This window comes from Notolepis coatsorum (assembly GCF_963971535.1).
Source record: "Notolepis coatsorum genome assembly, chromosome: 15".
NCBI classification, from domain to species: Eukaryota; Metazoa; Chordata; class Actinopteri; order Aulopiformes; family Paralepididae; genus Notolepis; species Notolepis coatsorum.
In genome coordinates, this window is record NC_140179.1 from 44,244,979 (window position 1) to 44,261,694 (window position 16,716).

Genomic DNA, 16,716 nt, shown 5'->3' on the forward strand with positions numbered 1-16,716 from the left:
TTCTTGTGTCTCCCCTACTCCGTCTCCCTCTCAGCCTTCCTACTGTCTCAATAAAGAACCTTCTCTCCTGTGTCTCCCTCTCAGCCTTCCTACTGTCTCAATAAAGAACCTTCTCTCCTGTGTCTCCCTCTCAGCCTTCCTAGTGTCTCAATAAAGAACCTTCTCTACTGTGTCTCTCCTACTCCGTCTCACTCTCAGCCTCCCTACTGTCTCAATAAACAACCTTCTCTCCTGTGTCTCCCTCTCAGCCTTCCTACTGTCTCAATAAAGAACCTTCTTTCTTGTGTCTCCCTACTCTGTCTCCCTCTCAGCCTTCCTAGTGTCTCAATAAAGAACCTTCTCTCCTGTGTCTCCCTGTCAGCCTTCCTAGTGTCTCAATAAAGAACCTTCTTTCTTGTGTCTCCCTACTCTGTCTCCCTCTCAGCCTTCCTAGTGTCTCAATAAAGAACCTTCTCTCCTGTGTCTCCCTCTCAGCCTTCCTAGTGTCTCAATAAAGAACCATCTTTCTTGTGTCTCCCTACTCTGTCTCCCTCTCAGCCTTCCTAGTGTCTCAATAAAGAACCTTCTCTCTTGTGTCTCTCCTACTCCGTCTCCCTCTCAGCTTTCTGAACAACCTTCTCTCCCGTGTAGACTCACTGCCCACTCTCCTTCAAAAAACAAAACATCAACTCAGTTTCCAGTAGCATGAAGAGCTGTGGGCGTTCAACATGAGAAGCACTGTTAATATGCATGCATTAGTCTGTGGAATATATTTGCTGTGGCCGTGAATTATATTGTGGGCGTCCAAAAGCAATAATTCTGTGTTATGTGAAAGAGCATCTTGCAGATACAGCTGAATTTGTTTATCTGTTAAACTGAGCCATCATTTCACTCGTAATGACTTTTCTGGGTAAAACTAATAAAACCATTTATCAAAAATAATAAAAAGGCACGCTTTCAGCTACTGTTAGCTATTGCTTTGTCATTGTGACAAATTTATCCATTAGCACACAAAAACTATTTTAATCGGGTCAGCTGCAGCTGAAAAGAAAATGTTTGTAATGAAAAATAAGTGTTATGTTCCTTTTTACAGCCGACATCATTAAGGTGCTTGAGATTAAATAAGCATAGAGGCACTTCACTTAGCAAAAGCGAAAGGCCTCTCCTCTGTCCTGATTCTCCTAGATCTATCTGCAGCCTTCGACACAGTCCATCAGATCCTCCTCACAGCCCTCGCAGGAATGGGAGTGGCTGGCTCTGCGCTGACATGGCTGACATGGCTGACATCATACCTCAATGACCGCTCCTACCAAGTGTCATGGAGAGGGACCCTGTCGGCCACCCGCGCCCTGCGGACGGGTGTCCCCCAGGGCTCGGTCCTAGGACCCCTTCTCTTCTCCCTCTACACTAAATCACTGGGTAACATTATCACGTCTCATTGCTTCTCGTATCAGTTATGCCGATGATACTCAACTCTTCCTCTCCTTCCCTCCCTCAGATATCCACGTCTCTGAGCGGATCTCGGCCTGTCTGTCCGACATCTCCGCCTGGATGACGACCAACCACCTCAAACTGAACCTAAGCAAAACAGAATTGCTCCACCTGCCGGCCAAGTCCTCCCCCCTGACCAACCTTTCCATCACAGTCGAGAATGCAGCTGTGACCGCGTCCCTGACCGCCAAGAACCTTGGTGTTGTCCTCGATGACCAGTTGAACTTCTCTGCTCACATCGCAGCGACAACCAGAACCGGCAGATTCCTCCTGAGCAACGTCAGAAGGATACGCCCCTTCCTGACAAAAGAAGCCACCCAACTCCTCGTCCAATCAACAGTCATCTCCCGCCTCGACTACTGCAACGCACTGCTTGCTGGCCTCCCGGCCACTGCCACCAAGCCTCTTCAACTCATTCAGAACGCAGCGGACCGCCTGATCTCAAACCTACCGAACTCGGCCCATGTCACCCCACTTCTTAGGGACCTGCACTGGCTCCCCATTGCTGCACGAATCCGCTTCAAGGCCCTCAACCTGGCATATCGTGCGGCAAAGGGAATCACTCCCGCCTACCTCCGGTCAATGGTCTCTAACTACACACCCTCAAGACCCCTACGCTCTGCATCTTCTGGCCGCCTCAGACCTACTCCTATCCGAGCTCCAGGAGGGTCATCAAAGAGAAGTCGCCTATTCTCAGTCCTTGCCCCACAATGGTAGAATGAACTACCCACCCCAGTTAGGACAGCCGAAACCCGTCCAATCTTTCGCCGTCGACTAAAGACGCACTTCTTCAACCATTATCTGAAATAATAATAATAATAAAAAATAAAAAGAAGAAATCTAACCCTAACTAACCTTACTGTCATGCACTTGTCCTAATAAACTAACCTACACTGTAGCACTCAACACTTTGATGAACATTGTTACTCAGCTGATAGAGTTGTGCCCTTCCTGATGACTTGTCGTACAGAACTTGTAAGTCGCTTTGGATAAAAGCGTTCAGCTAAATGACTAAATGTAAATGTAGTTGACTCCAAGGCTGCTGTTGAGTTCTGTTATGTAGCAATACTGATTATCAGATAATCAGAACATAGGAGAAGAGGAGGAGAAGAGGAGAGAGAAGAGGAGAGGAGAAGAGAGGGGGAGATGAGAGGAGTAGAAGAGAGAAGAGGAGATATGGGAGAGAAGAGGATATGAGAGAAGAGGAGAGAAGGGAAGAGAAGAAACAGATGGAAAAAAGGGAGAAAATAAAGAAGAAAGAGAGAAAGACAGAAAGACATGAGTGAGGAGAGGAGAAAGAGATAAGGAGAGAGAGAGAAATACAGGAGTGAGGAGAGGAGAAAGAGATAAGGAGAGGGAGAGAAAGACAGGAGGGAGGCGAGGAGAAAGAGATAAGAGAGAGAGAGAAAGACAGGCGTGAGGAGAGGAGAAAGAGATAAGAAGATAGAGAAAGACAGGAGTGAGGAGAGGAGAAAGAGATCAGAAGAACCAGAGAAAGACAGGAGTGAGGAGAGGAGAAAGAGATAAGAGAGAGAGAAAGACAGGAGGGAGGAGAGGAGAAAGAGATAAGAAGATAGAGAGAAAGACATGCATGAGGAGAGGAGAAAGAGATAAGAGAGAGAGAAAGACCGGGGTGAGGAGAGGAGAAAGAGATAAGAGAGAGAAAGACAGGAGGGAGGAGAGGAGAACGAGATAAGAAGAGAGAGAAAGACAGGTGTGAGGAGAGGAGAAAGAGATAAGAAGAACCAGAGAAAGACAGGTGTGAGGAGAGGAGAAAGAGATAAGAAGAACCAGAGAAAGACAGGAGTGAGGAGAGGAGAAAGACATAAGAAGAGAGAGAGAGGAGAACTAATGAGACAGAGATCAAAGACACACTATAGAAGATGAAAGATGATTTCCTGATAAGTGAAGTGAAAAGGACTGAAAATGAGCACTGGAGAGAGAGAGAGAGAGAGAGAGTGTGTGTGTGTGTGTGTGTGTGTGAGTGTGAGTGTGAGTGTGAGTGTGAGTGTGAGTGTGTGTGTGTGTGTGTGTGTGTGTGTGTGTGTGTGTGTGTGTGTGTGTGTGTGTGTGTGTGAAGAAGTAGATAGTGGGTGGCCCTCAGACAGGGAAGATGATAGAACAGTAGTTAGCAGAAGAGAGAGAGAGAAACAGAGAGACACAGATAGAGAAACAGAGAGAGAAACAGAGAGAGACACACAGATAGAGAGAAACAGAGAGACACAGAGAGAGAGAGAGAGAGAGAGAGAGAGAGAGAGAGAGAGAGAGAGAGAGACAGAGAGAGACACAGATGGAGAGAAACGGGGAGAGAAATGGAGAGACACAGATAGAGAGAAATGGAGACACAGATAGAGAGAAACAGAGAGACACAGATAGAGAGAGAGAAACAGAGAGAGAGAGAAATGGAGAGCTCTGCAGAATCAAAGGAAGATAAAGAACACAGAAAATGGACAAAGATAAAAATGTGTGTGCGTGTATGTAAATTAGTACATTTGTTTGAATATGGCCACCAGTGATGTCATCAGGGACATTGCATCTTTGGAATGTGTTAATTACATATGTATGTATGTATGTATGTATGTATGTATGTATGTATGTATGTATGTATGTATGTATGTATGTATGTATGTATGTATGTATGTATGTATGTATGTATGTATGTATGTATGTATGTATGTATGTATGTATGTATGTATGTATGTACCGGTATGTATGTCTGTATGTTATTATGTATTTCTTTCTATATGGAACTCGTCGTCACTATAAATGAGGGAGACCTCGGTGCCTCACAAGTATAAATAAAGGTGTGAAATTTTATTAAATATCAATAGCTGACCGGAAATATACTTGGGCCCAAGCTGTTCCGCTAGCAATGGAAATCTTCTGAAAAGGTCTACATGTGATATTTAGTTTAATTTCAAACCTTTATTTTAACTCATGAGACACTGAGGTTAGTGGTTACCCTCATGTACAGCAATGACACGCTTACAAAACAGGACACATGTATCAGTAGATTCATACATAAAAAGGCACAACAAATAAGAATAAACTATAAAAATCGGCTACACGTCGATACACTGTGGTCGGATATCATACTTTTAAACGCGGCAAAAGAAGGAAGAACCTTCAGCTTCAGAGTCAGTTGGAGAGCATTCCAGGTGTTGGAGGCATCAAAAGGCGAAAAGCTGTTTTACCGAAGTTCAGAGCAAATTAGAGGAACCCTAAGATATTATGATCTGTGGGTTCAAATAAAGTGTTTGAAATGTGTGTCTTACAGTCGGGCTCAGGCAGCCTGGGCAGACAGTAGTACTCCTTGTGTGTGATGAGGTTGGGCAGGCCTCGGAACAGACTCCTGCACAGCTTACACTCAAAGATGGTGTCCACCTCCCGTAAGAGCATGTGTTTCAGCTGACTGGTACCTGGAACACACAACATTCACATGTCAGCAGGCAGGGCAGCCTGATTACTTTTACCAACGGATTTCCAGTTCCGCGTTCGCGTTCTGCGCTCTGATTGGCCACTGACGTTTCTGGTCGCGCCAATCGTGTGACACCTGTTTCTTTCACCGGTTAAGCTTAGGCACTCTTTCGAAGTTGGTTAAGGTTAGAGTTTGTCTTAGAGCAGGGCGATAGAACACCAGCCCTGATTCCAAACTCTAACCTTAACCAACTTCGAAAGAGTCGCCTAAGCTTAACCAGTGATAAACTAGGCGCTAGGTAGTTCGCTGCTGTTCGAGGCGGAAATGGGTGCGTCACGCGATTGGGCGCACATGTCACATGACCAGAAACGTCAGTGGCCAATCAGATCGCACCAGAAACGTCAGTGGCCAATCAGATCGCATAACGCAAACGCGGAACTGGAAATCCGTTGGTACAAAACTAGACGCGGCAGGGCACAATTCTGGCAGCTAAGGGTAAGTGGTATTGTTCATCTAGCAGTGTCCAACTTGAGTGCTACACACTGAGTGCATAGTAGTATAGACATAGTAGCATAGTAGGTAGTAGTATAGGTATAATAGCATAGTACATAGTAGATAATAGTATAGACATGATCAACTAGAATGTGTTTCAACTAACTGGTAGCTAGAACACAGAACAGGATCAACTAGAATGTGTTTCAGCTGACTAATTACAAATGTGTAGTCTGACTAGACTTTCTGTCTATATTGTTTGTGGCCCCTCTCTCTCTCTCTCTCTCTCTCACCTGAGCGGAAGCACTCTATGATTTGTTGTATTCCAGATTTGGAGGTCTGCAGCGGCTGCTGGAGCAGAGGAGGGTCCCCAGGTTCCATACAGTAACCTAGAGACAGAGAACACTGTTAATAACCTGTACATACAGTAACCTAGAGACAGATAACACTGTTATTAACACTGTTAATAACCTGTACATACAGTAACCTAGAGACAGAGAACACTGTTAATAACCTGTACAGTAACCTAGAGACAGAGAACACTGTTAATAACCTGTACAAGTCTGTCAACACAGCAAGCATGAGGAGGAATTGGTGCGACTGGAAGTCGACACGGTGAGTCAATTATTGTTTTACACAATAGCTATTCTGAACTTCTTAAATGTTGTCCACCCACAAATACCATCCACACAATAATAAGAAATATAAAAAAAAAATACTGAAACTAATAAAAACTAAAACTAAACAATCTTAAACAATAAAAACGAAATTGAAACAGTGAACCCACTCTGGAAACTAACTGAGACTAAACTGAATAGAATATTATTATTATTATTATTTTTTAAACAAAACAAAAATAAAAACGGATCAAAAATGCAAAACAGTAATAACCAGGGCTTTCCTTCTACAATGGTATAGTGGCACAGCACCACTATGACAACGCGCCAGCGCCACCATGTGGTAAAAAAAATACAGAAACAGACTAATGTGATTGCACGATCCTCTGTTCCACTGTATGTGTGTGTGTGTGCATGTGTTATTATTATGCAACCTTATACACTGTACCTTATTTTATTGAAATTATGTTATTATGTTAAATTAAGTATCCAGACAAATGTGTTTGTTGGAATTTGCTATGGAATAAATAAATACCATGATGGCAGTGATTGAAGCTTTACATCAGTCAGCCCTACAAAAAAACACTAATGTACAGTCTGTATAGAGAACACTTTATAGTGTCTTATTATGGTAAGGTATGAGAAGACACTTCCAATAGAGCTGCAGATATAGTATACAGTATACTACCTGAAAGATTCAGGAGGGATCTCTCTCTCCATCTATCCCTCCATCTCCCTTTCTCTCTCCCCATCCCTCGCTCTCTCTCTCTGCAAGTATCTCCCTCTCTCTCTATCCCTCCATCTCCCTCTCCCTCCCTGCAAGCTCTCTCTCTCTATCCATCTCTCTCTCCCCCCCCCCCCCTCTCTCTCTCTCTCTCTCTCTGCAAGCTCTCTCTCTCTCTCTCTCTCTCTCTCTCTCTCTGACAAATAACAGTATATTACTGGGTTAATATGAGGCTTCATGACGTCAACACCAGACGGAAAAGTCTGTGGGGAACGGAACTGTGATTAACTCTCATTCACACACAAACACACACACACACTGTACATACACACAAACACACACACAAAACCACACATACACACACTCGTCATGTGTAGGTGATGAGTCCTCCCCTCTGAGATCAGCCAGGACATAAATAAATCACCTCATGTCACACTTCTATTTAGAGGCACCCCCCACTGAGCTACAGGGATGAGGTGGGAGGAGCTACAGGGATGAGTTGGGAGGGGCTACATGGATTAGGTAGGAGGGGTGTTACAGGGAGGAGGTGGGAGGGGCTACAGGGATGTGGTGGGAGGTGTTACAGGGATGAGCTACAGGGGGGTGAGGTGGGAGGGGCTACAGAGATGAGGTGAGATATGTGTTGTTGTATAGTAAATCATTAGGCAGGGCTGGTAATATACCTACCAAGACCCATAGTTACATAGTTTTATATCAAGATAACTGTGATCCACGAAAAGTAAAACAGGTGAATTAACACATTGTGATCATTATGGATCATAACTATGAGCAACTATTACCTATTTATATGATTATAGTATATTGAATACTTTTCACCTGTGTTGAGCTGTCCACCACAATATACAAACACATTAAATACCCTTTATGAAGCAATATCTCTGCATTGAAAATAATGGAATACATTAAAGAAATCTTTAAACTAAATAAGTCAGTGAGCCTATAGGCGGTGTGTGTGTGTGTGTGTGTGTGTGTGTGTGTGTGTGTGTGTGTGTGTGTGTGTTGTAAACTTAGAGAGAGAAGTAGGAGAGGGCTTGGTCTGCTACATTATTGATGCATCATTCAGTAGTTTGTCTCAGGGTCAGGTTTCACATCCCAGGAATTCTCCCTGTGTATGTATGTATAGAGCTTTGTAATATGAATATGAATATGTGTATGTGTGTGTGTGTGTGTGTGTGTGTATATATATATATATATATATATATATATATATATATATATATATATATATATATATATATATATATATATATCTTTGTAATATGAATATATATAGGCCTATATACAGTATATTTATAAACACAGTAATGTAGGTCTCTACTCTGAATAGAGACAAAACAGAGTAACGTAGGTCTCTACTTTGAATGAATAGACAAAAACAGAAATGTAGATAGATCTCTGAATGAAGTACCCATAATTGTTGTGCAAGTTTTCTCCCATCCTCTGATACAACTTTCTCAAATTGAACAGTGACAAGACGGAACTTTTCGTCATCGGCACCAAAACCACCCTCACCAGATCCGGACCCATCACACTCACCATCAATAACTCCACCATCACCCCTTCCCCCATAGTCCGAAACCTTGGTGTCCTCCTTGACCCCACCCTCTCATTTGACCCCCACGTCCACTCCATTGTAAAAACGTCATACTTTCACCTCCGCAACATTGCTAAAATCCGTCACTGCCTCTCCCCCCCTGCTGCTGAATCCCTCATACACGCCTTCATCTCCTCCCGCCTGGACTATTGCAACTCCCTCCTCATTGGCATCACCTCCCGCTCCCTCCATAAACTGCAGTCCAAAACTCAGCCGCCCGCCTCCTCACTAACACCCGGTCCCGTGAACACATCACTCCTGTCCTCCACTCTCTCCACTGGCTCCCGATCAAACAACGCATAAACTTCAAAACACTACTCCTCACCTTCAAAGCCCTCCATAGCCTGCCCCCCCCCCCCCTACCTGACTGATCTCCTTCTTCCCTACCGCCCCACCTGTTCCCTCCGGTCCTCCTCCACTGCCTCCCTCACTGTCCCGTCATCCAAACTCAAAAACGTTGGTGATCGGGGCTTCTCTCGCACTGCACCCCGACTCTGGAACTCCCTCCCTCAGTCCATCAGACTCCCCTACACTCTCCACCTTCAAAGCTCGCCTCAAAACCCACCTGTTCTCCCTAGCCTTCAACCCCCCCCTCCAACCCGATTGATGTCTGTTCCTGTCGCTCTGTCTTTTTGTGTTATTACATGCTGTTTTCCCCCTGTTTCCCCCATGGTCTCATGTTCCTTTTTGGTTTCTTTGTTTTTACTATAACTACTGTCAGCGACTTCGGGTCATTGAGAAGCGCTATATAAATAAAATGAATTATTATTATTATTATGAGGAGTCGCCAGCCACTCCTTTTGACCTGACAGCAAGGAGTTTCACTGGGAGAATGTAACGTGTCTGGAGGTTCACGCTCTCTTCCCCAGATCCCCTCCCCTGCTGAACAGGCGGCCCGGCCGACCAGTAGGAGTCGCTGTTGCAACGACCAAGACTCATACCCCACCGGCGAAAAATGACAATCTTGTTAGTTGGGATGACTGACCAAGTCGGAGGTACCACTGACAGCGGGAATCGAACCCAGTCTCTGCGGTAGGTGAGTGGTTAGGCCTCTACACTACCCAGCCGCACCCCTGCTGTTTTGTTTTTAACCCATACTGTAAAGAGTCTAGTTTGAGCACTGTGAAAATCGAATGTATTATTATTATTATTATTATTATTATTATTATTATTATTATTATTATTATTATTATTATTATTAGTATTATTATTAGTGTCATTCTGCTCCATAGAACATGAATGCAGCAGTGACTGTGTGGAGCCATAAAGCGTTGAGTTATCTCACCCACACAACATTTATACTCCAGCACTGTAAGACGGACCTGAACCGCATTTAAACCTCCTTCATACAGAAGAGATCGTACAAGTACTTCAAGGGCCCACAAAACCAGTGCCACGTTCAAGGATTTCACATCCAGGTGACAAATTGGAGGTCTCTCTCTCTCTCTCTGTGTAGGAGAGAGTGGTGCGTGTTCACAGATACTGACTGAACTGACCCAGGGCACAGGAATAATGTCCTAATTCCTCAAATTCATTCCCTTTTAAAAGGAAGTCATGGAGGTTACAAATAAGACTGAGGATTTAGTGAGGTGATGCCAAGATATTTTACCACCCCTGCAAATACTCTTAATGATCATATTACTGTATATTATATGAATTCCTATCTTATTACTGTATATTATATGAATTACTCTCGTATTACTGTATATTATATGAATTATTCTCTTATTACTGTATATCATATTAAGTACTCGTATTACTGTATATTATATAATTTACTGTATATTAATTACTCTCTTATTACTGTATATCATATTAATTACTATGTTATTACTGTATATTATATTAATTACCCTTATTACTGTATATTATATAATTGACTATATTACTGTATATTATATGAATTACTCTCGTATTACTGTATATTATATTAATTACTCTCTTATTACTGTATATTATATTAATTACTCTTATTACTGTATATTATTACTGTATATTATAATTATGAATTACTCTCTTATTACTGTATATTATATTAATTACTCTCTTATTACTGTATATTATATTAATTACTCGTATTACTGTATATTATTACTGTATATTATAATTATTAAGTACTCTCTTATTACTGTATATTATATTAATTACTTATGTATATTCTGTACAGCATTCCAGTGAGATTTCTCTGGTTGTATTTTACTGTATCTGCACAAAACATGCAACACTCAAACTACGGGTCGCGACCCAAAGTGGGGTCGCGGGTAGTTGACAGTGTTGCACATTGACAAAAGAAATAAAACCAACAAGCCCAACTCGGATAGTTTTCCACCTGGCAGCGGTGTGTATTTGCCATGTCTCGCCCCTTCATCAATGGAGGCCGACGCAGTATTCCAATACACATCTCACTACATCCTGCGCATTTATAATCGTGTGTATAATGAATGGCTGGCACAGCTGGCATATCTAGCAGACATCTTTGACCACCTCAATGCGTTGAATCTGGGACTACAACGTTGGGACACAAAACCTGTTTGGACTCGCAGCTAAAACGGAGAGCTGGATTAAGAAACTCCGTTAGTGGCACTCCAGGATAATCAGCAGAGATTTGGGGGTATTTACTCTGCTTGGTGGCTTTTTGTAGGAATAAAAATGATCAAACAAAAAATTATCATCTGTAGCCACTATAGGGCTCATTGAACAATTTCGGAGAGAGAGAGTGCGGACAATTTGGACAACTGGATCAAAGATCAGTTCATTACGCATGACGCAGCAGGCCACTGTCTGAGCAGGAGGCGCTCAATGATCAGTCAAGTTCACTTGACAGGACCTCGGAACGATATCAGTCCGGAATGAGTACCCAGTGTTGTGTAATGCTGCACTGAGATAGCTTGTCCCCAGAGTAGAAGCGGACCTCCGCCTCCGCCAAAGCACACACATGTGAACGCATTTTTTATTTGAATTTTTTGTTCCGGCAACATATTTTGGCTAAATATGCCTCGTTTTATAAATACAGAAACAATTCCGTTGCTTTTGTTGATATTCATTAATTTCATTGATAACAGTGCTGTAAGTTAATTTTCTAATACATATGCATGATCAAGTTCAACAACGTGTGCTTTTATTTTGATATTCCTTAATTCCACGTTGAAATTACGCGATACAAGTGTGGGGTCGCCAAAAAAAATCCTAAATAAAATGGGGTCGTGGTATAAAAAAGTTTGAGAAGCCCTGCTCTATACCATACTTCCACTGGTTTCATATGTTTAACTTTCAATAAAAAAAATGTATTACTATATTTATATTACATTTACATTTTGTCATTTAGCTGACACTTTTATCCAAAGTGACTTACAAGTTCTGTACGACAAGTCATCAGGAAGGGCACAACTCTATCAGCTGAGTAACAATGTTCATCAAAGTGTTGAGTGCTACAGGGTAGGTTAGTATTAGGACAAGTGCATGACAGTAAGGTTAGTAATTGGCAGCTATTGGCTCATCACAGATACATCGGCATGTAATGTATGCAACCGATATCCCACTGATGTCCAGATGGTTGGGTTAGCAGTCTTTTACAGACTTTAGCAGGCTCGTTTCTTAAGCTAGCGTGAAGAAGAAATCCATTGATATCAGCCATGACATGCTAGCTCACTGGCAAAGGGGATAGACATTGGTCCAATTTTAAAATACATTTAGATGGGATGGGGGGGGGGGGGGGGGGGGGCATTTTCAAAGGGGTCCCTTGACCTCTGACCTCAAGATATCTGAATTTAAAGAGGTGCATTGAAACTAACTACTAAGTCTCTTTAAGCTAGTCCCATGTGCTTTATAGTAGTGTTTTATACTAGTCCCATGTGGTTTATACTAGTCCCATGTGCTTTATAGTAGTGTTTTATACTAGTCCCATGTGGTTTATAGTAGTGTTTTATACTAGTCCCATGTGGTTTATAGTAGTGTTTTATACTAGTCCCATGTGGTTTATACTAGTCCCATGTGGTTTATAGTAGTGTTTTATACTAGTCCCATGTGGTTTATAGTAGTGTTTTATACTAGTCCCACATGGTTTATACTAGTCCCATGTGGTTTATACTAGTCCCATGTGGTTTATACTAGTCCCATGTGGTTTATAGTAGTGTTTATACTAGTCCCATGTGCTTTATAGTAGTCCCATGTGGTTTATACTAGTCCCATGTGGTTTATACTAGTCCCATGTGGTTTATACTAGTCCCATGTGGTTTATACTAGTCCCATGTGGTTTATGCTAGTCCCATGTGGTTTATACTAGTCTCATGTGGTTTATACTAGTCCCATGTGGTTTATACTAGTCCCCCACCTCCCTAAAACAAGCCAGAGCCACGCCGCTCATAAAAAAACCAACCCTGAACCCTACCGTCATAGGCAACTACCGTCCTGTCTCTCTTCTCTCCTTCCTTTCTAAAACACTTGAACGTGCTGTATCCAACCAACTTACTACTTATCTCTTACAGAATGACCTCCTAGACCCTAATCAGTCAGCCTTCAGGACTGGTCACTCCACAGAGACAGCCCTCATTGCGGTCACAGAGGCACTTCACTTAGCAAAAGCGAAAGGCCTCTCCTCTGTCCTGATTCTCCTAGATCTATCTGCAGCCTTCGACACAGTCAACCACCAGATCCTCCTTGCGGCCCTCGCAGGATAGGGAGTGGCTGGCTCTGCGCTGACATGGCTGTCATCATACCTCAATGACCGCTCCTACCAAGTGTCATGGAGAGGGACCCTGTCGGCCACCCGCCCCCTGCGGACGGGTGTCCCCCAGGGCTCGGTTTTAGGACCCCTTCTCTTCTCCCTCTACACTAAATCACTGGGTAACATTATCACGTCTCATGGCTTCTCCTACCATTGTTATGCCGACGATACTCAACTCTTCCTCTCCTTCCCTCCCTCAGATATCCACGTCTCTGTGCGGATCTCGGCCTGTCTGTCCGACATCTCAGCCTGGATGACGTCCAACCACCTCAAACTGAACCTAAGCAAAACAGAATTGCTCCACCTGCCGGCCAAATCCTCCCCCCTAACCGACCTTTCAATCACAGTCGAGAATGCAGCTGTGACTGCGTCCCCGACCGCCAAGAACCTTGGTGTTGTCCTCGACGACCAGTTGAACTTCTCTGCTCACATCGCAGCGACGACCAGAACCTGCCGATTCCTCCTGAGCAACGTCAGAAGGATACGCCCCTTCCTGACAAAAGAAGCCACCCAACTCCTCGTCCAATCAACAGTCATCTCCCGCCTCGACTACTGCAATGCACTGCTCGCTGGCCTCCCGGCCACTGCCACTAAGCCTCTTCAACTCATTCAGAACGCAGCGGCCCGCCTGATCTCAAACCTACCGAAGTCGGCCCATGTCACCCCACTTCTTAGGGACCTGCACTGGCTCCCCATTGCTGCACGAATCCGCTTCAAGGCCCTCGACCTAGCATACCGTGCGGCAAAGGGAACCGCTCCCGCCTACCTCCGGTCAATGGTCTCTAACTACACACCCTCAAGACCCCTACGCTCTGCATCTTCTGGCCGCCTCAGACCTACTCCTATCCAAGCTCCGGGAGGGTCATCAAAGAGAAGTCGCCTATTCTCAGTCCTTGCCCCACAATGGTGGAATGAACTACCCACCCCAGTTAGGACAGCCGAATCACGTCCAATCTTTCGCCGTCGACTAAAGACGCACTTCTTCAACCATTATCTGAATTAAAAAAAAAAAAAAAAAATCTAACCCTAACTAACCGTACTGTCATGCACTTGTCCTAATAAACTAACCTACACTGTAGCACTCAACACTTTGATGAACATTGTTGCTCAGCTGATAGAGTTGTGCCCTTCCTGATGGCTTGTCGTACAGAACTTGTAAGTCGCTTTGGATAAAAGCGTCAGCTAAATGACTAAATGTAAATGTAAATGTAAATGTTATAGTAGTGTTTATACTAGTCTCATAGATAGATAGATAGATAGATAAATAGATAGATACTTTATTAATCCCCTTGGGGAAATTCAGGGTATCTCGCAGCTCACATAGCATACAGACATTTGACCATTCCCAAACAGTAGTTACACATTATGTCTGTATCATGAATTAAAATAAGTACATGATAAAATTCAATCAAATCATACCCATCAATATTAAAATTAAAATTAAAATAGGAGCATGATTAGATAAAAGCAGGAGTATAAAAACAGGTGTAAGAACAGATGTAAAAACAGGTGTAAAAACAGGTGTAAAAACAGGTGTAACTATCATGTGGTTTATACTAGTCCCATGTGGTTTATACTAGTCTCATGTGGTTTATACTAGTCCCATGTGGTTTATACTAGTCCCATGTGGTTTATACTAGTCCCATGTGGTTTATACTAGTCCCATGTGGTTTATACTAGTCTCATGTGGTTTATACTAGTCCCATGTGGTTTATGCTAGTCCCATGTGGTTTATACTAGTCTCATGTGGTTTATACTAGTCCCACGTGGTTTATTCTAGTCTCATGTGGTTTATACTAGTCCCATGTGGTTTATTCTAGTCTCATGTGGTTTATACTAGTCCCATGTGGTTTATACTAGTCCCATGTGGTTTATACTAGTCCCATGTGGTTTATACTAGTCTCATGTGGTTTATACTAGTCCCATGTGGTTTATACTAGTCCCATGTGGTTTATGCTAGTCCCAAGTAGTTTATACTAGTCCCATGTGGTTTATGCTAGTCCCAAGTAGTTTATACTAGTCTCATGTGGTTTATACTAGTCCCAAGTAGTTTATACTAGTCTCATGTGGTTTATACTAGTCCCATGTGGTTTATACTAGTCCCAAGTAGTTTATACTAGTCCCATGTGGTTTATGCTAGTCCCAAGTAGTTTATACTAGTCCCATGTGGTTTATGCTAGTCTCAAGTAGTTTATACTAGTCCCAAGTAGTTTATACTAGTCCCATGTGGTTTATGCTAGTCCCAAGTAGTTTATACTAGTCCCATGTGGTTTATGCTAGTCTCAAGTAGTTTATACTAGTCCCATGTGGTTTATGTTTTATTGTGTGCAGTAAAGATAACTAAAGATGTTTGCACATCAGCCGATACATCCATATCGGAATTAGTTTTACTCCAAATATCAGTATCAGCCCCAAAAAACAGTATCGGTCAGATTCTAGTTATTCTGTTTCATTCAGCCTTTTTGACCATAAACACACTTTAACACAAGAGCCCTCAAACACATGTAAGCTGTCTATGGGAGAGTCACTATGTATATGAAAGAGAGAGAGAGAGCGAGAGCGAGAGCGAGAGCGAGAGAGAGAGAGAGAGAGAGAGAGAGAGGCAGGCAGACCGATAGACAGACAGGTTAGACACGCCCACACACGCACAGAGACAGACAGACAAAGCCGGAGAGAGACAAGCATGGGAACAAGTGTGAGAGAGAGAGAGAGAGAGAGAGATAGAAAGAGAGACACAGAGAGAGTGTGTGTGTGTGTGTGTGTGTGTGTGTGTGTGTGTGTGTGTGTATGCATTTGTGGAGGTGCCCCTCCCCCGCCTCTCAGACAACGTTGCTCTAATCCCGGGGGGGGGGGGGGGGGGGGGGGGGGGGGGTGGGGGGGGGGGGGGGGGGGGGGGGGGGCAGGTCACCAACGCCACCCCTCCTGCAGGGTCAAAGGTCAACCAATCAGACACGCTGGTCAACAGAAGCTGCTAACAACCCCCCCCCCACCCACCCCCTCTTCCTCTCTAGCCATTTCAAGTGGAATGTAAGCACCGATTTATATTTGCACATTTGATAAAAACAGTTAAACCGACAAAAATACAAATAAAAGTTACAAATAAGCCGATTTTGAAGTAGCCTAATTTTATGTCCATCTTATGGTGGCAGCCATGTTTATGTTGCCATGGATACGTGATGTCACTGGATAAGTGAGTAAACCATTAAGGGAAAAAGCTGTGAGAGCCTGAGGCTATTGTTTTCTTTAAGCAGAACTATTCAATTACCAAGCATATCTTACCTACGTTGGATTGGTTTTACTACCTTGAATGTACTTGAAGTGTGCACTGTGCTGCTGTATTATCTAAGAAAATACAAATATCGGACCTCGACTCGTGATAGGCAGATACTCAATATTAACCCCTTAAGCCCGACAGAGATTTATTTCACGTCATAAATAGATCAATACAGTCCATATTAATTAATGTTGTGTTTTTTTTCCTTCAAATTTTAGATTAGATTCTTTAGGCTGGTGGAATTTGTTTTCACGCTGTAGCCAAGAGTAAAGACCCTAACCCTATCAGCAACGTGTACATTTTCAGCACTACATTTGTTTACCAATGATTTTAAGTGTTATTAGCGAAATATGAGTTCATAAATATCTCAGCTATCCCAGTGG

The 16,716-nt window shown here is 43.1% G+C and overlaps 1 protein-coding gene across 1 annotated transcript in view; it reads right to left on the reverse strand.

Annotated features, from left to right (window-relative positions):
• znf800b (zinc finger protein 800b) overlaps positions 1-16,716 on the reverse strand; it is a 39,224-nt gene that overhangs the window by 18,560 nt on the left and 3,948 nt on the right. Inside the window, exons 2-3 of the mRNA XM_084330983.1 lie at positions 5,674-5,769; positions 4,746-4,889 (exon numbers count right to left, since the gene is read on the reverse strand). Coding sequence (XP_084187109.1) covers positions 4,746-4,889; positions 5,674-5,761 — 232 coding nt within the window. The 5' untranslated portion in view covers positions 5,762-5,769. The remainder of the gene's footprint in view (positions 1-4,745; positions 4,890-5,673; positions 5,770-16,716) is intronic.